We start from the raw sequence: 25420 nt of genomic DNA on the forward strand, positions 1-25420 counted from the left end.
TCGGGAGCTTATATGTATGACAATGTGCTTACAGGTTAAAGGTCAAGCCAACTAATTGACCCCGAATCTAATATGCAAGTATATTAATTAAGTAGCATTGACTGTATGCAATTATATCAAAGAAGTAACACTGGATGTAGTTTGCAAGTATATTAATGAACAGGCCAGAGACCCCACACTAATGTTGAACATTACAACAAAGTTCCTTAATTTGAGTATTTTAATGCATTTACATTACTTACCATTGTAGTAGCTATTTATCAAAAACTCAAATTTTAATTGCAGAATTTGAGTATAACTGCATTGTGTTTATAGGCTACTGCTCGAATAATTTAGCAGCCTTTCTTTCCAGCTAAATTCTGGAATGATACTACTAAGACCCAAGATCAATTTTTATTAGAACTGCTGTCTTACAAATAAGTACGTGGGTATGTAAGTAAGTGGGACTTAGATGAAGACTTCCCTGATTTAAATTCAAAAGGTTATGCATGGACAAATTCAAATGTACTGCAGTAAAGTTCTTTAAAATGAGTTATATTACAGTATTGTCATAATTATGTTGTCATATTACATGAAGTGCCTTTCAATGCCGGGTTGTTGATATGCAAGAGCACCCTCCAGAGTGCAACTGCTGTAGTTACAAGCATGGAGAAATACTCTGCATCATAAGTGATGCTCCTCGTAGTTGTGTCCAACAATGTATCACCAGTTTAGTCTGTTAATTCCAGGTCCATTAACAGATGTTTTTAGGGATCCTGCTTCTATGTTAATTTAAACTGTCTTCTAAGCAAACATGTGTTCTCCAAAAGCTCTACTGGAATATAATAGGCTTGTTTGTGCATTATACTGCACATTTTACATGACATTTTCTCAATTAAACATGCTTTTTTTAGGAACACAGGAAACACATTTTATATCAGAACTAAAATAAGAATTTTCTTCAGCAGACATCTGTTGCAATAGATAGAAGACTAGGTTATCAGCCAAATTCCATTTACTCCTACCAACTTATAATAAGATCATTACTACCTGTAAAGCATTTTGTGTGGTTGGGTTTCTAACTGAGCACCCTGCCTCTCATCCCTGCTATAAAGCAACTGGCACACATGCATGAAGATGAGAAGGATGACCTTGACCACCATCTGCCCATTAGGCCCCCTGGTAGAAGTGAAGGATATTATAAGAAGAGGTTATGCACATGACATCAAAGTACAAGCTGTTTCTCTGAGACTGTGGCCCTAAAAAGCTGTGACGTCCATAAATGTTAATCACCCAAATCGCTGAAATGACCTCACATTAGTTTGTCCTTCTAGTACTATCTTGTGCGTCAATGACATGTAAAGTACACTTGGCAGATATATTACATGTGAAATAATACACCCCCAGGGTTTCTGAGGGATTAGTTGCAAGACTTAAATAGATGTGGACATTTTTCAAATTGCTGCATGTCTAAAGGCACCTAAAATATGAACAGTAGGAACTGTTATGGGGTAAAATGTTGAACGCCTTGACCTGGGCTCATACATGCATGTCATAATTATATAACTCTTTTTGATTTATTACATTTCTGCCTCAAGCTGAAATTCTCAACTTTCGCATGCTAAGAGATGTAGCATAGCTTTTTGAGGTTTCTTCTCCTGTATTCCCACCCTCATTCCTGTGTTGGTGACCATTTGAATCAGCCACAAGAAGACTCGAGAAAAAGTTCTGGCTGGAAAATGTTTACGAACAACTTTCATATAAAATATATACCAAATGACAGCATCAACACATAAAAAGTACATGAAGTCAAAAAAGCACATGTAAATCAAGTAAAAGTTACATAAATATGTGTATGTGCTAAAGTCTTCATATACTGACTTTTTAAGACAACTGTGAAAATAAATAGTAAGTGTCCACTACGTACAGTTTACAAACCTGAGTCTACAGTGGGGTTGTGCTGGTACACATCTCTTTACATACAGCACCTTTTATACATTAAAACCTGAAAGTGTAGCAAAAGCTACAGTAGTTATGCTACAATACTCACAACGTACACCCACAAAACACTTTTGCTTTAAAGCATTAAGCAAATAACATAAAATCACTGTTCTGGAATGTATTAAGTATCCAATTAAGGTTCCCACAGTCACATTTTCTCCTCAAGGTCCCAGACATCAGGAGATCTGGAGAGCAAATACGACAATCAAATTATTTGACAAATATAAATGTAAGAAATCCAACAAATTAATAATTCCTTTGTACTAATTGGACAAATAAAGACATGCACAGATAACTAAATAAAGGACACAATAGATTATTAAATGAATGACAAACAAAATAATTTACTAAACTGACTTATGAGCTGAAGGAGGAAAATAAAGTTATTAAAAGTAATTGTTTTAGTAATAATGCTGTTCATATGATTAATACATCATTTTAATATATACACAATTTGTATTATTAATATTACAACATAAAAATAACATGATTTATTCAAAAGTTTTCAAATGAATCAACAATTTAAGAATTCAATGTATTTCACGACTTACATTTAAAAAAAATAAAAAGGCACCGCTGTCTCAGCTGCCGTTGGATGTGCTGCTCCGGCTTTGTCCATCAGGCGGCAGTGTAGCACCAGATGAGGAAGCGAGGGAGAGACAGGAGTTGGAGTTTTTTAACCTAAAGCAGGAAGAGATACACTCCGGCCATCCTGATGGGACTTTGTCCAGGTTATCAGAAAGAAGTGCGTCTTCCTCGTCTTCGGCCAAAGGAAACACTCGTGGCTCCCAAGGTGTCCGCGGCTGCCGGGGGTCAAAAGGCATATGATGAAAATGAGCAAAGTTACAATTCTGTACATATTATACACATCTGTAAATTGAATACATTGTTTTTCTACATTTTGAGTTTAGTATGTGTTATATGTATCGCTTTCTGGAATATATCTATATATTGAGCTTCACATATGCTTAAATTTTCATCAGCTCCATACAAACTGTGAAATAATGTCTGCAACTCGATAATTGCACTACAACCTTTATTGAATTTAGACTTTGCAGGCTGTATCATGAGGGTGCATGGCTCTGATGTCTGTTGAAAATAATCAAACTGTTTACCCTGCTTTAATCAGGGTTTGTATGGTGCCTGCTGGAGTGCATAATAAGTGCGAAGCAGTGAAGTGGGGGATATTTGTGGTATGGAGACGGTTGATATGGACAATCTTGCTCAGTAGCAACTCATTCCTTCTCTAATCAAAGAGAAGTGGTCCAGAGCACTGCAATCAGAGTATCATCAACAGGCAGAGTGGAGAAGTGTCGGCTCTCAAAGATGCATCAAGGCTTCTTACCTCACAATATGACTCAGAGAGAGTATTGATTAATCTGCAACACATTTTTGCTAATTTACACTGTTTCTGTTCCTCACCTGGAGCATAAATAACAGTCGTGGGTGAAGAAATGATAATCTACGAGCAATGCATTTCTAAATCTCCTCTTTATAGCGACTGAAAGGTAAAAAAAAAAGAAAAAGAAAGATTGCTGTGCGTGGTAAGTGTGAGTTCCCTCCGATGGCACCTGAATCATCATATTCAAAGTTTTTTTGGAGTGTTTGGGGTTTCAGCTGTGGTGCTTTTGATCTTACCAGCCACTCCTCTGAGCTTTGCTGTTCACCAGAATCCAGCGGAGCATAACCCAACTCCACGGAGCTCTCCTCTCCTGATGTGCACATCCCGCCCCCACTGCCTGACAGCCTGCTGCTAGATCGAGAGTGAAAAAACAAGCACACCCCATGAAACTTCACAAGTAAATTACTCCACATTCCCCTTTCACATAGGCTATATTTACAAGCACTGAGACGAACAAACCAACTCTGCAATCGTTGTACTATGCAGTCAGCACAGACAGGAGGACTGGACTTTAGAATTTAGTATAATTGTCAACTGAATCTCTTTTTTCTAATCTTCAGATAAAATTGATAAATTTCTGATCCTGTGTAACTGTTTTTGTTCCCACCTTTCAGGAAGCCTGCAACATTTCCTTTTTCCCCATGATGACCAGCGCAATTTCTCCCTCTGCTCCACATCCAGGTGTCTCTGTGCAAACACTTTGTTAGTGAGATCCTCCACCTAAAACACACACACACACACACACACACACACAAAAGGAATAAAGATGGTATTCTCTTCACAAATTCCAATAAACAGCTCATGTTCAAAGGGATGAGACATTACCTGCTCCTCCTCCTCATCATCGTCGTTGTTCTTCTTCTCTGCCTTACTGTCCATCAGAGACGACGCGTCAATCTCCCGCCAACTGCAAAGAAAGACAGACATTTTGAGGTGACAGACAATGATGGTGGAAGGTGTGGACAGAATCCATTTACATCAAAGTAAAAAGGGGTGTGTTTAATTTAGTATCTGATCATTAATGAGCATATTGGTACCTACATATGAATGAGGAGAGGCATGGAAAGTAATTATGATTAATATTTTGTGGACATGGTGGCAACCCACAGTAAATTCCATGTGCTCGTAAAATGATTAGCTTTCAAAAAAGTTATGCGCCAAAATACAAAACCTAGGACCTTCAGACTTCTATGTGAATCCATTAGAGTCACTTTTGCTCCATACCTGGGCGTCAGGATGTCTTTGTACTGCAGCTTTTCCACTTTAGCCGGAGACATGGGGATGACAATGTTGTTGATGTTGTAATGACTCTCTCCCTGGCGTTTGCGAGCAAAGCCCTAAAAGGAAACGCAGTATGACGGTTCACACCAATGATTCACAAGTGTTCACATACATCTTCATCACCGGGTTGCTGTGACACTGGTTTTCTGTAGGCCGGCCAGCTTTTTTTATGTCAAGAGAAGTCAAGAGATGGTTTTGAATGTTTGTTTTACGTTTCTGTTTCACCGTTAAATATGTTATCTTGCCCTGGTTTTAAGGTCAAGGCTAATTTAAGTTAGGTATGGGGTAAGGGTCAGGGTTTTGGCATTACTGTGCATGTCTATGAAGGTTCTCAAATGTATACACGTTTAAAAAATGTGTGCGTTTGTTACCTGTGAGGCCTTCTTGCGTGAGAACGGTGTGTAGCTCTCCTCCTGCACTTCATCTGAACTGTTTGAGTCACAGAATTGGTACAGGATGTCTTCCTCATCTGAATGTAACACATGCACGTATCAAAATATTGTGAGGCTGGAACAGACACTACATTCTAAACCCATTTTAGTATCCAAAAAAAAATATTATTCATAAAAAATAAAAAAATGTCTATTTACCAAACCTGCTCCTCGCAGTGGAAAGTTTTCACTGTAGTCATTTAGTCACCAACTGATTCACTGTAAATGTACAGTGCAGGGTGAACATACACTTGCATACACACACCTTTTGTGAGCCTGTGGATGTGTCTTCTCTTCCTCTTCCTCTGATTGGCTCTCCTGCGTTGACTCTGGGCAGAGCCTGCCCTCCTGATAGGCGACAGACCCATAACTCCTCTTTTATGATGCCGTGCATGCTGCTTGTATGTGCGACCTATAATGACACACACACACACACAGGAATTTCCTGTCATCCCAAATGGCTCTTCAGTTCCTCAGGGATTTCACGCTTTGGGTTAAGTGTACAAAAACTAATATTTAACCATTAGAACCGATTACTTTAGCAGTTGACCACCTCTAAGTTTTCTTTTTTCTTGCTCACACACCACCAACATCTTTATTTGCAGTAATCATAGCGCAGATAAACTGCCAGCCAAATGCAAATGTCTCTTCGTTTTTGATTAACAACGTCAAATCGTGCAATTAATGAAATTAATTAACTGTGCTGCAGACACTTTGATATTTTTTTAGTGTCTTGAATTTATCATTTTTTTCTGTTACTTTGCTTAACCAAACACAACATACCAGCAGGGCTAAATATAGTTATAGATGCACACACACAAATGTACACATGTATCTTCTTAGCCGTCCATGATGACTGGAAACTGGAAAACAGAATGCCAACCGATTTTATAAAGAGAAGAGGAGGACAGAGGTAATGGAGGAACAAGAGGAAACCATTAATAGAATGATTCCTGGAATCCACCTTTCATTTCAATAATAACGTACGTCATAGAGCTCTCCATTCCTACACTGTACAAACAGCTTCCATTGGGAACTATTCATATATTTACATCGTTAGTCTTTATTCTCCATGCCATTTGTACCCATTTTCATCCCTTTCTTGCTTTGACTGTTTCTGTAATCTCACTGTACATTAGCTACAACCAACTATGATAAGAAGTTGGTTTCCATGTGCCAGGCTATCGTTTCAGGTGATGTTTACTAGACTTCTTTCTCTGCTATCTACAAGAGGAAAAAATAATCATTCAAACTGACAGGAAATCGAGTGGTGGGTGAATGAAGTCTTTATCAATTTCCACATTGTCCTCCTTTGTGTCTCCTCTCTTATTCTCTCTCAACCTCTCCTTCCTCCCGAGAGCCTCTTTTCACCTCATCTGTGTATTGAACACAAGCCATCTGATATATTGTTGAGTCAACCCTGCCTGGACGAACAGGGACCGTTCTAAAATCAACCGATCATTGATTGTTCTGTAACATCAATTCACAGCGTGGACAACCATGGGAGTAACAACCACTTAAAGCTGTGGAACCACAGCTGCCAGAAGTAAATGACCATTTATTAGCTTCCGACTAATGTAAAGAGACACATATTGATCTCTGGTGAGATGCCGAATGATTTCATTTCAAACTACCGCTCGGTTGGAAGCATCAGACACCCATTGGGATATCCGACCTGCAAGGAACCACTTACGATGCTACACAAGGAGATAACGAGGAGACACAGCAGCCATTGTATCATGACAACCAAATGTGAGATTTGTCAGTTTATTAGAATATAATTAACTTATTGTTTTGAAACAATGTAAACTACAAAAGTAATTTGATTCTCGTCAAATATAAATAAGTAAATGTTTTGTTAATATAACTAATATTTAAAAGTTCAAAAACTCTGTATTCACAATAACTTTGAATGGAAAAATAAACACTGATAGATGAAATATAAATGATAACAATATTCCGTGCTATGTCTTGTCAAAAAGACCACAGTGCCCACAGTAAGGCAGCTACAGTAATTCCAATAGAAGCCGCCGTTGAAAGGTTTTGACTGTGTGTGATGCTGCAGCAGGTCGTGTTGACTCTGCATTAACATCAAATTCAAACTTCAAATACAGACTTCCGTGCAGCTCCACCACAACAAAGAGAAGAGGATCAAAAGCCAGTGAGGCTCCTATCTGTGCGAAGAACAACAACAATAACAACAACAAAAATGCAGGTGCTATCTTTTGAACCTCTGTCTTCCTGTCATCTTCTTCATTGGTTGACTACGACAACACAGCGGGTTGCGGGCATGTTTCAACAGCCCACAAGCAGCAGCTATACACATAGGCTGAGTAAGATGTGCTGGTACACCGTGGCAACGGAAAAGACAGGGCAGCACTACAGAACAGTTCAAGGTATGCGATCAATACCGGTAAAGGGCAGCTTCTTACTGTTGTGCAGTGGTGTGGAGCAACGTCTGTTGTAGTATGCTTGACTGGATGGTTGGACATTAATGAACAAAGGCCTTTGGGACCATTCTTCTCTGCCCTGGACTCCCTTTAAGTGGTGGGACAGAGGGGTGTCTGCAAGAGAATGACAGAATGATTTTAAGTATGCGCTCATAACTGTTTTTACGATCCATTACTCAGCACGTCTCGATGTTTAAGCATGCAGTCGAAGGCAACACCGACAGTGTGTGATGCTTTCTATGCAAGCCCACACGCAAAACGACATGTTACATACACCACTGTTCTAGTCGACGTGCCCAGTTATCACTTCTTCTGCGTGGGACATCCGGTGTGCTACAGACGTCGACTTGCAAACGACCCAACATGGCCGGTTTGTGTTCTGATTAGGTCTGACAACTCAAATATTAAGCAAAGAAAAGCCGCTTGTGAACTACACCTTTCATAAAAACAGTAGATGAAACAATATGACAATGTTTCTTTCAAAAGAAAAGAGGTTTGTTTCGCACGCACAAGTTCCCTCATCTTCCCACATGGTCAACCTCATGAAGTTATGTTCATGTTTCTCCTACCAAATGAAGGAGGCTGCACAGGGTGAGGTGTGCTGTTGTGGGTCCTGAAGGACAGGGACCTACTGGCGCTGCATTCTGGATCAGAGCACAGGACTACAGGATCACAAGATGAACAACATGAACAGGAAGATGACGAGAGAGAAGAGGAGATGGTAGACGTGGGCTTTCCGGAGTCCTGACGCACAAGGGAGAGAGAAAACAAGAGAGAGAAAATATTTTTTCACAGGATACTTAACAAGAGTTTCTTTAACAACTGTACTTACCTAACTTTCTTTTTGTTTTTCGTTAGAGTATGAGTCACAGGGATTAAACAAAGCTGCTCTCTGAGCACACTGATGAAATAATTTAAGTTGGTAAAGAGCTTTTTTTGCCATCTGGCGATGTCTCAACGGCGGGGGCTTCAGTGCTGCTTCTTTTTTATATTAGCTACACTCACTGTGTTCAGCAAGATGTTAAAACTCCACGGTAATGGTACAGTATGTTAACATGTTTATGTTTGTATATGAGCTTCGATAATGAGGCTTAACCTTTTTGTTTCTATCATAGGTGCCATTGATTCAAAGTCCGCTCTGGCCTTCTCAGTCACAAGGTAAGACAGAATCGTTCTCTTAAATGTGGGTCAAAACTGCGACATAATCAGTTAACTATTTGCAGACCCAGCAGGCAAAGAGCAACGTAATCGTTAATTTAAAGTTGTCGTTTTTTTCTGGCCACCTAAATCTGTATTAGTGCAAGTTTGAGTAAATCTAAATATTTTAAAAAAAATAACACAAAACTGAAATGTAGTTATTATTCATGTATTACTGCACATATAAGTACAACGATAGTTTTTTTACTAGAACTGTGTAAAGTTATGCAAGGCAATGCCAATCACTTGACATTTGACTTGGTAAGAACATAGTACATTTCTCCTGGCTAATTAAACGCGAGAGCTTCAGAATACTCACATGGTCTTGTCTATTTGAAGCAAATCCAAGAGATATTAGTGCTTGATTAAAAGAAGCAGGTGTGTGGCTTTAAACGTTAATTCCGGTTTAATTTGAGAACCTATTTTCGTTATATGACATTCCAACACTGACGCCTGACTAAAAACAACTGCTTTGAAGCTAACATGGATACGAGGATAATTTCAATTTAATAAACTAATGAAAAGGTTTTGCAGCTTCTACACAGTGACCCACTTTCATCAGTTTCCAACATAACCCAGAATAAACACAAAATGCATTCACTGTTGGAATTTATAGGAAGTGCAATGTAATGAAGTAAATCTGAGCAGCAATAAAGTAATTAGGCATAGTTCCTCGTGTCATCTTCATTACTGTCTTTACTGCCAAGTCCTCGGAACAGAGGGGGAAGAAATGAAAATGCTACTGTATTTCAGCATCCGTCCATTACCGCTGTGCAGGGACATGGGCGGCACAAATGAATAGGCACTAATGTGTCCCTGAAGTCTTTGTTTCAGAAGCACCGAGCAGTTCTAAGATAAAAATAAGCTCATGGAAAAAATAATGAATGGTAATAACTGGACACAACGAGGCAGCAAATCATCCCAGAAATGAAATGAAGGAGACTGCATGTGTGCCTACCTGGTGACTGCTGGGATTGCAGGAGTTGACGGTGAACAGTTTAGGCTTGTGGTAGGTGACCAGAGGTCGGGTTCGGGCACACACGCACGACACATCAGCTTTGGAGAGCCTCCTGGCCCCCAGTCTCCTCCTCTTAGGCTCAAAAAGAGTGTCTCCTTTCTGACCACTGCAGGAACGTGATCAGGTGAGGTCACGGAAATGTCAGAGGTACGATTCGTGCTCAGATCACAAGTATTCAAAAAAAATGTCCAATATGTTGTTTGTCTTTGTGTCTTTGTTATTCGTTGAGAATAATTATCAAAAAAACATGCTTTATTTTTATTTATTTTTTCTACATAGCTTTTAACTTCAGAGCCAGACGGAGAGAGTTACAAATGCAGCAAGGAAGAAAGACATGAGAAGATGTTTCAAGTCAGTCCAGATGGTGAAGACCAGGCTGTTTTCACTGGGTTACATAACCTCGGTCTATGTGGGACCATGGACAAATGTCTACCGGTAGGAAACCTCGGTTTATTGTTTGATATTACATGTATTCTTTATGTTATTGCAAACACAGCTATAACTATTATGCAGTGTTGTAGTACACAAGCTTGATCTTGGTTTCAAGACCATTTATTTGAAGGGGCTTGAAATATAGATCTTGTCTTGGTCCCAGACTATGATGACAACTCCGAGGATGTCACTAAATTGCCTATGCATGGTCTGATTTAGTTGTTAACATCATTACTGTGATTACTCATAATTCAAAACCTAAACTCATAACACACATATAAAGACACATATACAGTACATATGGCAATAAAAAGAGGTGAATAAAGAGTAATCTTCATTTGTTTTCTGTGGGTGTTTTATCAAATAGCAATACATTATCTATTTCTCCTTAGAGGTTGTGTTATGTAATTTAGAATAATTTGTGTGTTCTCTACCTTGTGAAGGCACTCATGCCTTTCCAGGTGTATGGTTGTTTAGATAGCGGTGAAAAGCTGAGAGGAGGCATCAGACTGCTGACAATCTGGCTGAGCTGAGCACTCTGCAATGACAAGATCATCCACGTAATACTTTTCACAAGTGATCAAATTCGATTTTAGGGTGAAATACCATTCATCTCTCTTCAGTAGCAGTGAGAGGGTAAGCAATCTACCAAGGGAAGGGATGGACTATTCAACATGTCTTGAACCATTGATTCAATATATACACATACATAAAAACTAGGGCTGGGCAAAGTTGAACAATTTAACTGATTATGCGCCAAATTCAATAATGAAGTAAAAACAGTAAGTTAACATACATAGTATATAAATCTGTTTTTTTCTGAACAGGGACCAGAAGAAACATTTTTATTTTATCAAGAAACGACATAAACAGTATGTTCAGTGAGGGTCCCTTGTAGGGATAAGCAACCCCTTCTTTTGTTCATGTTCAGTTTGTTGCTCACCATAAAAATGTATGTTAAAGACCAGCAATTAATGAACTTTATACAAAAGCAATAAGTGCTTTTGGTGTTTTTCAGTTCAGTTCACTTTTTCTTCCTCAGTGACAAAAGTCCAGCCTGTGTTGGCTTGAAGAAGTGCACTGAACTGTGATGTGAGGAAAGTTATCTCTCTTGAGAGAAGAGTAAAGATTCAGAAGTGATCCTGAATTAAAGTGCTCTGCTATAGTGTATCAGGAGCTTTGCACCTGCACTATTATTTTTCAATGCAACACTGAGACTGACCGCCTGTGAGGTTACGGCAGCACCGCTGTGATAAGCCCCCTCCCATTGCAAAAAAAAAAAATGCAGTTAACGCATGATTAAATAATTAACGGCGTTAAAGGATTGAGACATTCACTTGTTATTAACGCGTTAATTTAGCCAGCCCGAATAAAAACACAGTATTTTACAGTTTCACAACCTCGAGTTCTTTTCTCAACAGCAGATACAGCGACCAGATGTTCTCCTAACTTAGTGTACTGAGTTGTATTCCCCCGGTATTACAGATGTGTATACTAGTTCATCCTTCCTACCTGTCTCTCTATGTTGTGTAGAAGGCGTGTGGGGCTGCAAGGTTCCATGTCAGCATCCGTGGCTGTGCAGGATAACCCTGCCATTTCGCTCAGCAAGGTCTGCTGTATCTGTCTGTCCGTCGGTGGCTGGGACTGCGCTAGTACCACACCACCCTGAGACACACGTATGAAACACACACACACACACAAACAAACAACATGGGTTCAGCTTCTAACATTAACGCCCTTTCGGGGTGGTCTGCCTGAACAAAATACATTTGGATATTTCATTTCTACACTATGCCACAAACCTTACAGTGATCATACAATTACAACAGGGCAATTTATCTGAAAAATAACATAATAATCGAAAAGACGAGTCTATTGACGCATATGAAGCCTTTTATAGTGACAGCAGTTCATGAAAGTTTCATTGTTTAATTAATGCCATATTCAAATGTGACTACTGTAGCTCACTTTTCTATAACGTACTTTCGCTATAGTACTGTTCACTTGTTACAGAAAGACCGCAGACGTTGGCTGACCATATACACTCTCTTCACACTAAACAATTATCAAGGCCTGACTAAAAGCCCTTCATAATCTGTCAGCTGCCCTTTATTGGTGTTGGCACAGAGGGTGTTTGTCTTACCTTGGTAGAGCGGATGTGCTTGTGGAGCTCCACCAATTGTTGTATCCTCAACTCCAACTCTGCCAGACGTAGCTGCAACCAAGTCCATCTGCTGCCCAGCTCCGCTCTCTCGTCCAGCCACCGCACCTCACAGCTGCTGCTGCTGCTGCTGCTGCTGCTGGATGACAGAGAAGGACACTTAGACCCACGTTGTGGTGGTTTAGTCTTCAGTTCATTTTGTCCAAATTATGTGAATTAGACTTCAACACAACCTTACGAGAACATCTTTGGAATATGGCCATGAATGTAGGAAAAATGCCAAGAGAGTAAATGCAGTCATGAACTCTAATTTAGCCGTTAACTGGAAGTGCATGAAGAGGTTAGCCTATTAGAATCACTCGCGGCAAAATGTGTGCCTGCAGAGGGAAGAGTAGCACAAAGGGAGCACGGACGGACCAAACTATTTGTCAATTCCCGTGTTTGTACTGCAGCACTGTGTCATCTTATGACCTATATTACACCAACCATGTATCCATGTAGCATGTGTAAATTGTTAAGCATCCCAACAGCCTGGGGTTGCGGGGCGGAGGGACTTTGCCGAGGCACAAAAGCTTATCTAGGCCACAGAATAACACACATTGAGTTGTGTGGTGTGTAACTATAGTATGTTTCCATGGCACTAGCCTGTTCAGTCAGCATTTATCTTGTGGTTGGCTGGCTTCAGCCCGGCAATAGTTGCTATGGCAGTGCTCTTGGACCTTGGCTAGGGCAGGGAGGGACTCCCCCTACTTCAAACACTCAGTTGCAGGCCGGAGAAAGGTTAGGCCAATGTGTAAGCAGCTATACACAGAGGGATTTGACTATACCCCTTGGTATTGTGAGGTAGTAATACCAACCCCTTACGTCAATGACCAAACTGTTGTTTGCTCGCCTGATCACAGTTACACACAGTTTGTTGTAGTTATGAAGGCAAACTTTGCATATGAAAACAAAGCCTGTGATTGGTTAATGACTGCTTCTGATCTGACTTTCACTCGATCCTGAGATAATATCTGTTTGTAAAGGAGCAGGCTGCTTCCTTCCTCCACAGACAATGACCAGACCAGGCTTCCCTGCGGCTCTTTCCAACTGTATAATGAGAAAATTCCTGGAATTCTTTGCCAAGCAGTAGACGAGTCAGTGGGAGAAGGCAGGAAAAGAAAAGGTTGCCTTATACCCGTTAGTGTGCAAGTACACGTGCATATTTTCCATGTCGATTTTTATCGCTGACTAACATGTGAGGTCTCGCAACCTACTGGCTACCCTCCACAGTGGGAAAGTAGGAGTTTTCAGAGCCAAGTCATGGTTGAATAAAAGGCCAGTCCCAACAAGCTGTGGTGGATTTATGAATTATCCCATTCGGCTTGTGTTTCTTGGCTCTTGCAGAGGCATCAAGGCTTTTGGGTGTGTCCTGCACTTAAACGTTCCAACACGTAGCCTTTCCCATACAGGGAATAAAACTACAAAAATTACAAACCTCCTAAAAATGAGCCCTGGAGGTATGAAAGACATGCGCGAGTGCCACTGTGGCAATGTGGCCACATGGTTTCAAATTAAAATCCAACCATGTCACCGCTTTACAAGTTCACAATGTTTCCTAAAAAGGGGGACAATGACCTGTTCCTCCTCCAGCAGAGAGATATCCTCTTCATGGAGGAACCTGCCATAAAAACTCTCCGGGGAGGTTTACTGACGCAGCACAGAGCATTGTTCAACAGACTTGTACAAAAGGCAAGTTGGTGCTGCCAAGATGACTGGAGCTGGCCAAATAAAAACACACGCACACACACACACAAACACACACGCATAGTAAACAGCCTCTCTTTCTTGTTCTCACTGTTAATAAACCATTTTGGGAACAGCTCCTGTTTATTGCACTTGTACGGGAAACCAACAGAAGTGTTGAAGAATACATAAAATGGTCCTGCACTTAAACCAGACTTGAAATAAAGGTCTAATTGAAGACCAAGACGTGATCCCTCCTGTCCTAACGGAGTCCACACTGACATCCCTACATTGTGGGCTAGGAAGTGGATCAAACTGGTAACATGAGGTTAGTAATATGGGGATACAAATTATTAAAATGAACCTCTACACAACTAGAAGAATAACAGCATCCATCTTTCTTCAAATAATCCTATTTCAAAATGAAGATGTATCTTGTTTCATTGTAATTAAATTATAAAAGGGCACGTACTATTTTTCTCTGGAATTTTTCAAAGCGAATTTGCAGTGTAACGCTCCCCAGTGTCATTCTGCTCCCATTCCTTGCATTTGTGTGTGTCTCGTTAACATAATGTATTCATGGCCATTTCCCACAACATCAACAAGACCAATAGAAAGAAAAAAATGCAAACTTTTTGATTATGGCCATTTTTGTGTACACTGTTTTTTGATTCTGTCTTGTAGTTTTGTTGCACACACACAAGAAAAAAACACTCCTTACGGGATAGAACATACAATCAGGCTTTTCATTATTTTGCCTCACCTGGTGCAAGCAATACAACTCATTTTGAGCAAGAACACAAGTACAGCAGAAAACCGTCAAAACCACACACACACACACACACACACACACACACACACACACACACACACACACACACACACACACACACACACACACACACACACACACACACACACAAAGTTTACTAGAAAAAGGCTGTGCACAATGGCACAGAATGGCATGTTTCAGGCCTGCTGGCAGGGTCGTGTGTTTTTTTCCCCGCCTGTGGGTCCAGGGAACTGGCCAGTCTGTTGAATGGATGACTGCAGCATGGAAAGAGAGTGTGTGTGCGCATAGCTAACAAATGCCATCACACTCTCCACAGCTGGGAAGGACGAAACTCGTGCTAATGACAACCACACTGTGAACTTCACTCAGGGCCAAGTGAAAGATGCGGCTAACGCTCCAGAGAAACGGTGGACCTCATACACTGAGACAACTGATTTTCCAAAACGTATACTGTCACCCTCAAATAGGCCTCTCCAATTTACAGCATGTGTGTCTTCTTTTAAAACAAGTTCCCTCTCACTGGGTTTCAGTGTCTATATTGTCCTGCACTGAAAGGTTGCCTAGAGTGACAGTCCACCTCTGTGTAGTCTGAATTAAAACAAAGACAACGGCTCCAGTGTGACCCACAGCTGGGTTCTGGCAACCAAATCCCCCAAAAAGCATAACAAATCTTTTGGCAGTGAGAGCACAAGGAAGTTTGTGAAATGGTTTTCTTCTTGTTTCCTTCGAACACGAGCTGATAACTTCATATTCAACACTGTGTGAAGTCATACGGTTTACCTCAACTTGATAAGTAAAATATGCGGTTATGGGGATTTCTAAATCTTCTCCTTTGTAGCTTGTTTAGTTAGCTGGAATAATCAGCTGTGATGCCTATGAAGTTATATTTTTCCTCAAAGATTGGCAGCTTATTGTGATTTTGGTCTTGAGCTACGTATTTCAGCTGCCCAAAGAAGTCCTCTACAAGGCTTTAGAGTTTAAGTCTTGTTGATTCATGTGCACAAGACACATGCAACTAACTACATGCACCTTCTACTCACACGGGTGAAGTCTTGGTCCTGCCGTGGATCTTATCCTCCTCCTGCTGCTGCTCCTCGTCTGAGCTGCTGCTGGCCGTGGCCTCGGAGTCCAAAGCCTCCTGCAGGCCTCTCAACACCGCCTGGCTGGAGCGGCTGAACTCGGTGAGCTCTGTGAAGGAACAAGCGGGTGTGGACAACTCCAGCCAGGAACAATGGGGTTTACTTCCCACCTGCATAGGCAGTACACCAGAAAGCATGGAGTCCGTGCTGTCTAGAGACGCACTGCCGAGTTGACAGTGCCTTTTCAGCCCCTCCAGCTGCTGGTCGCAGTGGAGCAAAGCGTTCTCTCCCAGCAGGGCTTGCAGCCTCCTCTGGAGCCTCCGAGCTCGGCCATGCAGCCCCGCCTGCCTGGATAGCTGCTCCTTCATGGCCGCCTCAAGCTCGCCTCTGGACGCCAGCCGGTCAGAGTTCACCCTACCACTGCAAAGTTGCACCGAAGCTGGAGGATGCCGGCCCATTGCAGCCGCTTTACCCTGTGTCAGCGTAGGCGGGGGTGCAAAGAAGGGAGTGTATGCCTGGGAGTCTATCTTCCCATGAGAACATGAAGGAGGAACACTGGTAACGATACGAGGGGAGTGATGCACATCACCACCATCTGGCCCACATTCAGGAGCACTACTGAGCCCATGCAGCAGGCAAGCCTCTTGGTCAGAGACTAAAAACATGTCTGGTACACCTGGGAAGACGCTGGCCACCTGATGAGAATTACGCAGGCCTTTGTTGAGGGAAAAGAGACTGAGGAGGGAAGCAGGGTTGGAAAGGAGCACTGTCTCACACTGGCTGGCAGACGCCTGCGGACACGAGGAAAGCAGAGGGTCAGCGGGGACGTCCAGGACATTCGCAGGGAGATCGGAGTCCAAGGAGGGAAACCGAGACAGTGTCAGCCACAACTTCTGTAGTTCTCCGTCGTCTATCAACCGCATCGGAGACTCTAGCTCAATACCACACACGGCTCGACCATCCGAGTCCATTCTGACAGTGGCGGGAGGCGAGGACAAGTGGATGCCATGGCCATCTTTCAGGATTTTGGTGAGGGCCGGGGCCATACCCCTGACGGTCAGAGTAGCCAAGACAGCAAACTTCACAGTCTGGCTCTCAAACCACCTGACCACAAAAAGAAAAGAAAAACCATGTTAGTTAAAAAATTGAAAATAAAATCCTATTTATTAGATACTGTGTCTCCGCTTATAATCATTGGAGACACTGCAATTATTCAATATTGATATTGAAAATTAGACGAAATAGCAGTTGCGTTTAGCGTCAAGCAGCTGACGTTGACGCATTGCGTGGTTAACGGGTCCACAGGTAACGTTCGCAGCTCTATAACGCCAGAGTTCCGTTAGTTTAACGTTAAATTAACAACGCCGTGACATTCGCCCTCACTTAAACTGTGTGAAATAAAATAGCTACGCTAGATAAACTGTGTCCAGTCACGGACAGTAACACGCCGTACACTATTGTTGTTATAACGTTAACGTGAACGTTACTCACCTGAACAAGAGGGGACGTTCAACCGTCGACTTAACATCGTTGATTCGATAAAAAAAAATTAACGCGGTTCAATATCAAAATCTTTATCGTTATGTTTCCCCTTCGCGGATCCTTCCAGAATCTGACCGATTGTCTGGCGAGCCAACTGGCTGTCCAATGGTGACATTTATGTTGCCCTCTTCTAGTCTCCTCTCATCCGCCGCTGCGCCTCCTTCTCCTCTCCTTCCTTCACTCATCAACTGTCGAGAGGACTAAACACATCTGAAAGAGGCGGGGCTGGACCAGGCTCGTGGTGCCTTCACGACCCCTTCAGAAGCTCAGACTTTAGGACATACAGAGTGAAACAAATCCGCATCGCATATTATGCTGTATTATTTGTTGTTGTCAATGTAGCGTTGCGGTTTGAATGTGGGCTTAAAAGGTACTTTTTGTAATTGTGTGTGAAGCGCACTGCATTCACCAAATAGTATTACGTGTATTATTTTTTATAAATTATTCTGTCATTTTTGTATCTTGTAATTAGTCAGGGTTTTTTTTTTACCGCATCATCTAATAACTAGCACAAATTTAATGTGTAAGTTATGGCAAAATATCTTATATTCATAAAAATCCTTTTTTATAATTCTCTAAAAAAATGTTTTTTTAAAAGATACAAGAACATTCTTTTGGATAATCTCATAATTATTTAGTTACTAGTATCATATCTTGTAAAATTACAAAGTCACAATAACTAAATGTGGTTTTCTTTGATGGACGTATAGCACTTCTATTGCACAGCAACTGCTTCAATTTAATTTCACAAACAGCGAAAATAACAGCTGGTGCAGTTGCAGTGTATGCAGCTGCTTTTTACTCACCCAGTGCTAGCGAAAGAGGGGCAGAAGAGCCCAACGTTTGAGATTGGAAAGGAAAAAGATGTCTCTTTTCATTTGTGTGAATCCTGAACCTTTGATATGGTGTCTGAAAACTCAAAAAGTATCATGAAAGGAAGGAATCATGAAATTATGATTAAAGACCAACAACAAGCTGATGAATTACATGTTAGTCCAACTGCCGTTGGCACAAGTTTGGACGGATGTGACAGGATAACAAAATCACCAAACAATTCGATAATTTATTTAGTCAAATTTGTTAAGCATGCAACAACAACAACAACAACAACAACAACAACAACAACAGAGACGTCATTCAAACTCTTAAACATTCATACATGTGATGAATGTTAGATACATTTCAATATTGAGGCACAGTAAACTTGGCTTTTACATTTAAAAAAAATACAAAAAAGCATACACAATACTCCTTAATGCAGAATGACACACATTAATATTAATCAGTAAAATACATTAACTTTGCTGCTTGTTTTCTTAAGAATTGCAATAATTCAACAACTGATATTTTGCAATGTAATTTTTATAAATGTCTTAAGTCATTCATGTGTGTTTTATCTAGATTGCAACATTTCCAACAGATTCTGAAGGTTTCGTTCTGGATCGTTTGACCTCTCTTTTTAAATTTCTTTTTTTTTCTTTTTCTTTTTTTTTTTTACAGTTTATGGTTTGAGCTCTGCCAGCATCAGTGGGAAAAAAACATTGACATTAATATATTCAGCAATAATTTTTGCAATTCAACAGCAATGGTCTTTTCTTTAAATATAAGTATCAGAATAAAAATGCTCTGCGACTAGTACATCATTATTTAAGTATATGATAGGCAAAACTCAACCTATAAAAAGGCTAAACAGGCTATGTTCAAATTCATACATTATTCTAGTTTTGTAATATTATAATTAATTTAAGATAACCATTGCTAAAGCATCTACACATCAATTGCGTTTTACTGTTCTAAATGGTCAGAGCTAATTTTAAGAACCTTAATCTTAACAATAAATCCCATATTATCTTAAAAGATTTGTGTGGGAACTGCAAAGTTAAGAACAATAGTTCCCTATAAAGTTGTATGTATTGAAAAAAGAAAGAGGATGCTATTTTTTAAAGAATTAGTCTGTAGATTTCAGGAAGACCAGGACCCATGCACGTCTTTTAGAGAAGGTGTGTCAACACATCAAGTTTCTTAGAGAATGTAGTAAACTAATTTAGAAGCTTCCATTTATAGATTCATAAGTGTCTTAGCTTCACCTCAGCAGAGCCCTGGTCTTCTGGTTTGAGCTTCAGCATCTTCTTCTTCTTCAGACGGTTGTACTTGAGGTGCTTTGCAGCACTGAGCTACTCTAAGCCAGATGTGTGCTGCTCTCTGCCTGAATACAGCCTGACCAGCTCCCAGGTTGAACAAAGTGCCTGCCATGTACAAGTTGATGACAGTGGAATCGACAAAAGTCACGTTTAAATCGCCTTTAAGAATCAACTTGTGCATAGTCCACAAAGCACAGAGCACATACAGGACTCCCTGTAGGATGCCAGTAACGGTGACCCTCACCTGATTCCTAAACTGTGGACAGGACAGAGATTGTCCATTTGCTACCATACGACGCATGTGTCCACACAGGTAGAGTACAGTAGAACCACTGGAGATCAACATAACACACAGACAGAAAGTAAAGTGGGTCTTCAGTATAGAAAACACAATTAAAAACACATGTTTTCGGAAATACTTAAAAAAATTGTTCTGAGTCACTTGATAAACCTCGGTGGAATGGTTGCTGAAACCAAATCCATCAAGATCAATAGTGAGTGAATAGATGGAAGTAAATTCAATTAAACTGTAAATTCTCTCAGTAAGCCACATGCAGTAGATGATGGATTTCACGTTCTTCTTAATCCAGATGAAGAGAGCTCTCTGTGCAGGTACGATCTGGCAGCAGTAGAAGAAGTTCAGCCAGACAGAGGAGGTCATACTGGTGGACACGCTGCAGATCATCGCCACATAGAAGATTTTGGAAATGTTGACGATGTTAGGAAAGACCACCACAGTAACTGACACCACATAAGTTATTGTAGAGCCGATCAAGGACCCCAGGAGAAGCTTCAATGGTTGCTTGATCCTTTCTCCGTGAAGTGGACAGAGCATGCAAAACATGTAAAATGTAGTCGTCACGATGATCCAAAAAAAAAAAAGACCATTACTTATGGCATATGTTTGAAAGTCCATCTTTATTCTGTTTGCTGTTTCCGTTTTGTGTCTTCTTCCCTTCTTGACAGCTTACAACTAAAGCAAGTAAGACTATCAAACTCTCTGCAACATACTAAATACAATGAATTTGCATCTAATGCAAATCAGAATATGTAAATAAATCATATTCTTGTGAAATCGCCTAGAAAATGAAATACAGACATTACTTTATGTTTTTTTACTTCACGGGTTGATAATTATTTTACAACATGAATATGTATTATTTATTTTACAACGTTTGTTTTCCAAGCACATATATTTAAGTTGAGAAAGTTGACAGTTTTATGAAATATATCAGATAGAAAGTTAAAGAATCTAAACGCTGCTTCCCCATTTACAGTCTTAATGCTAAAGCTATGCGAATTGCCTCATGACAAACTCCAAAAATGGGAAAAAATAGCGTATTTTCTAAAATACAACATAATATGTGTGTGTGTGTGTGTTTGTGTGTGTGTGTGTGTGTGTGTGTGTGTGTGTGTGTGTGTGTATATATATATATATATATATATATATATATATATATATATATATATATATATATATATATATATATAGAGAGAGAGAGAGAGAGAGAGAGAGAGAGAGAGAGAGAGAGAGAGAGAGCAGCTCAGACATGCTGCATCACTACCACTTAAGCAGCACTTAAAACTAATATATTTAAATCTCCTATTAACCTGTGATGGATCTGGTTGTTTGTTTTTACTAAGTGCCTTGTGTACCTTTTAATAAAGAGCGCTATCCAAATCAAATGTATTATTATTTAAACTTCAAAGAATGAGGAGGAGAAATATGGATCACACATGTATTTATTGCTTATCATATTTCTACCACTACCACTCATCACCTACAAATCCCTAAACAACCTGGCCCCTCCCTACCTTGCTGACCTCCTCCCCCTCCACGCCCCAACCCGTTGCCTCAGGTCCGCCAGTACAACCACTCTAAAGATCATCAGGACTAAGCGCCGGACCTGGGGCGACAGGGCCTTCTCAGCTGCTGCACCCCCTCGACCCCCCCACCCTCTGGAATACCCTCCCCATCCACATCCGTCAGGCTCCCACCCTACCATCATTTAAACAAGCCCTCAAAACACAGCTCTTCCAACTTGCTGTCACCTGATAAACCTCTGCACCTGCCCTCCGCTCTGCCCCACGCAGCCTCTTCTGTTTACTTCTCATTATTTCTTTATTACCTTACACATTTTGTTGTTTGTTTTTGTTTGCTCTTGTCTTCACGTTCGTGTTCTGTTGCGTCTGTTATTGTCTATTATGTAAAGCGTCTTTGTGTACTATAAAAAGCGCTATGTAAGTTGAAACTATTATCATTATCATTATTTCCAACAGGTCATGAAGGTAACGTTTTCCAACATTTGACTTTAATCAGCATTTACGTGTATATGATTGATGGAATAGTATATTATTATCATTTGTGATGTTTTGACCTTTAATTCACTTAAATGATTTGGAAGATTTGCCAAAAAAAACATGACATGAAGACAAACAGTGAGAAGTGATATTTCTGCCTGATTTAAATCTTTTCTATATTATGTATAGAAATTATGTATTATCTATACAAATAGCGTGTGTGTGTGTGTGTGTATGTGTGTGTGTGTGTGTGTGCGTGTGTCCTCAGTGATACCAACATTCCCTCTTGGCAATAACTTGCAGCTATTTTAGAGTTACAGAGTAGGCTGGGAATAGATGTCTTAACCCGTTTCTGAAAGGACTAAACAAACTAAATATTACGTGAGATGTTGTCAATTAATATGTTGCACTATGGTGACAGCTAGGCGAGCTGTTTCCCCTTTTACAGTCTAATTACTAAAGCTATGCAAATTGCCTCATGACAAACTCCCATAATGAAAACAAATTAGCATCTTTTCTAAAATGTAATATATAATATAAATATATATATATAAATGGTAAAATGATGTTGTCTGACAGCAAATGTTACAATGACACCTTTCCTTTTCCATTCTGTTCCATTCTTTCTTACTCAACATTGCTTTATTTTTTTTTAGCAAACTACTGTTACTCAACCTCACGCAGCACCTTGGTTCTACCCATCCATATTATATGAACCTTTAACATGGTGTCTGAACATTCAAAAAGTAGCAGAAACATGAATACATGTGATTAATGTTAGATACATTTTAATATTGAGACACAGTAAACTTGGCCCTGACATAATAATCACAAAAGAAGAACACAAATTGACTTATTTTCAAAGAATGACACAATAAATACATTGACTTTGCCGCTTGTTTTCAAAAGAATTGCCACAATTCAACAACTGGTGTTTTGTAATGCGATTTTCATACATTTCTGAAATCGTTCATGTGTATTTAATATAGATCACAACATTTCCAACAAATCCTGAAGGTATCGTTTTAGATTGTTTGAGCCCTCTTATTTACAGTTTATGGTTTAACCTCTGCCAGCATCAAAAGGTAAAATCATTAACAGTTAACTTCAACTTAATTTTCAAACTTAATTTAAAATCAAACCATATGAAAAGCAGAAATCAAGCATTTACAAAGCTGTAAATAAATAATATATATAAATGAAGATATAATTTGTTACAGTTGAGGGGGTATCTAACTGTACATAACATAAAAACACAACTTTTCATATACTTCTGAGGTGTAAATAGTTCCATATTTGAACAGAACATGAAAGAAGCTCTGATCTCCTCCATGTATATTGTAATCATCATGAGCAGCTTGCATCCATTTATAGATTCATAAGTGTCTTAGCTTCACCTCAGCAGAGCCCTGGTCTTCTGGTTTGAGCTTCAGCATCTTCTTCTTCTTCAGACGGTTGTACTTGAGGTGCTTTGCAGCACTGAGCTACTCTAAGCCAGATGTGTGCTGCTCTCTGCCTGAATACAGCCTGACCAGCTCCCAGGTTGAACAAAGTGCCTGCCATGTACAAGTTGATGACAGTGGAATCGACATAAGTGATGTTTAAATTGCGTTTAAGAATCAACGTGTGCATAGTCCACAAAGCACAGAGCGCATACAGGACTCCCTGTAGGATGCCAGTAACGGTGACCCTCACCTGATTCCTAAACTGTGGACAGGACAGAGATTGTCCATTTGCTACCATACGACGCATGTGTCCACACAGGTAGAGTACAGTAGAACCACTGGAGATCAACATAACACACAGACAGAGAGCAAAGTGGATCTTCAGTATTAAAAACACAATGGCAAACACACGTGTTTGAAAATATTTTAAAAAATTGTTCTGAGTCACGTGATGAACCTCTGTGGAATGGTTGCTGAAACCAAGTTTACCATGATGAATAGTGAGTGAATAGATGGAAGTAAATTCAATTAAACTGTAAATTCTCTCAGTAAGCCACATGCAGTAGATGATGGATTTCACGTTCTTCTTAATCCAGATGAAGAGAGCTCTCTGTGCAGGTACGATCTGGCAGCAGTAGAAGAAGTTCAGCCAGACAGAGGAGGTCATACTGGCGGACACGCTGCAGATCATCGCCACATAGAAGATTGTGGAAATGTTGACGATGTTAGGAAAGACCAGCACGGTACCTGACACCACATAAGTTATTGTAGAGCCAATCAAGGACCCCAGGAGAAGCTTCAATGGTTGCTTGATCCTTTCTCCGTGAAGTGGACAGAGCATGCAAAACATGTAAAATGCAGTAGTCACGATGTTAAAAAAAGCAAAAGGCCCATTACTTATGACATATGTTTGAAAGTCCATCTTTATTCTGTTTGCTGTTTCCGTTTTGTGTCTTCTTCCCTTCTTGACAGCTTACAACTAAAGCAAGTAAGACTATCAAACTCTCTGCAACATACTAAATACAATGAATTTGCGTCTAATGCAAATCAGAATATGTAAATAAATCATATGCTTGTGAAATCGCCTAGAAAATGAAATACAGACATTACTTTATGTTTTTTTACTTCGCGGTTTGATAACTATTTTACAACATGAATATTTGTGATTTATTTTACAAAGTTTGATTTCCAAGCACATCTATTTAAATTTAGAAAGTTGAAATTTTCATGAAATATTTCAGATAGAAAGTTAAAGAATTTAAACGCTGCTTCCCCTTTTACAGTCTTAATGCTAAAGCTATGCGAATTGCCTGATGACAAACTCCAAAAATGGGAAAAAAATAGCGTATTTTCTAAAATACAACATAATATGTGTGTGTGTGTATATATATATAAAAATGCTAAAATTATGTTTTGTGATAGCAAATGTTACAATGGTATATTTCTGTTCCATTCTTTCTGACTCAAAATTGCCTTATTTTTAGCAAGCAACTGTTTCCACGAACTCAAACTCATGTCACAAATTTGTTCTAGGTATCCTCATTCAGCAAAACCGTTGACATGGTGTCTGAAAACTCAAAAAGTAACAGGAATCATGGAAGATTTAAGAGCAAACAAAAATCTGATGCCCTAAACTTAAATCAAAGGGCACAACTGTGGACAGATGTGACAGGATAACAAAACCAAAAAAACAACATGGTCATTTATTTTTTGTCCAATTTGTTAAGTATGCAACAGCAACACAGACATCGTTCAAACCATTAAACGTCAATACACGTGTTGAATGATAGATACATTTGATTTTGAGACAAAGTAAACTAAGCCCTTATATAAGAATAACAAAAGAAGCATGCATACTCCTTCACACAGAATGACACACAATAAAATGAATCAGTAAAATACACTAACTCTGTTTTTTTTTTAAAGGAAAATACTTCTTGACCGGCTTGTGAAATGAGGATGGCAGGAATTTATGATTGAACAAATACATTTTGTTATTATATTTGAACATATTACCTGAATCTAAGAGTCTTCCAGTTGCT

At 39.8% G+C, this 25420-nt stretch overlaps 2 protein-coding genes across 3 annotated transcripts; both read right to left on the reverse strand.

Annotated features, from left to right (window-relative positions):
- Positions 1–1705: 1705 nt before the first annotated feature.
- On the reverse strand, positions 1706–17700 carry kansl1l (KAT8 regulatory NSL complex subunit 1-like). 2 transcript variants are annotated; one of them, XM_068573169.1, is made up of 16 exons: positions 17441–17700; positions 15911–17053; positions 12335–12488; positions 11704–11856; positions 10626–10729; positions 9700–9865; positions 8114–8288; positions 7527–7658; positions 5360–5506; positions 5035–5132; positions 4607–4719; positions 4208–4289; positions 3990–4102; positions 3619–3730; positions 2532–2783; positions 1706–2165 (listed from the first exon to the last, which is right to left on the reverse strand). In XM_068573169.1, the coding sequence occupies exons 2-15, from the start codon at positions 16993–16995 to the stop codon at positions 2562–2564; spliced, it is 2856 nt and encodes a 951-aa protein (XP_068429270.1). In that variant the 5' UTR covers positions 16996–17053; positions 17441–17700; the 3' UTR covers positions 1706–2165; positions 2532–2561. The 2 variants fall into 2 exon arrangements, with proteins under 2 accessions (XP_068429270.1, XP_068429269.1); XM_068573168.1 differs by having other exon boundaries at positions 12335–12491.
- A 1879-nt stretch (positions 17701–19579) lies between these two features.
- On the reverse strand, positions 19580–20317 carry tas2r201.1 (taste receptor, type 2, member 201, tandem duplicate 1). Its single transcript, XM_068573043.1, has 2 exons — positions 20207–20317; positions 19580–20005 (listed from the first exon to the last, which is right to left on the reverse strand). The coding sequence occupies exons 1-2, from the start codon at positions 20315–20317 to the stop codon at positions 19580–19582; spliced, it is 537 nt and encodes a 178-aa protein (XP_068429144.1).
- Between the last annotated feature and the right edge of the window lie 5103 nt (positions 20318–25420).

The sequence above is a fragment of the Clinocottus analis genome, unplaced genomic scaffold, assembly GCF_023055335.1.
Source record: "Clinocottus analis isolate CAN_PGR_092001 unplaced genomic scaffold, fCliAna1.0.p SCAF_12, whole genome shotgun sequence".
NCBI lineage: Eukaryota > Metazoa > Chordata > Actinopteri > Perciformes > Cottidae > Clinocottus > Clinocottus analis.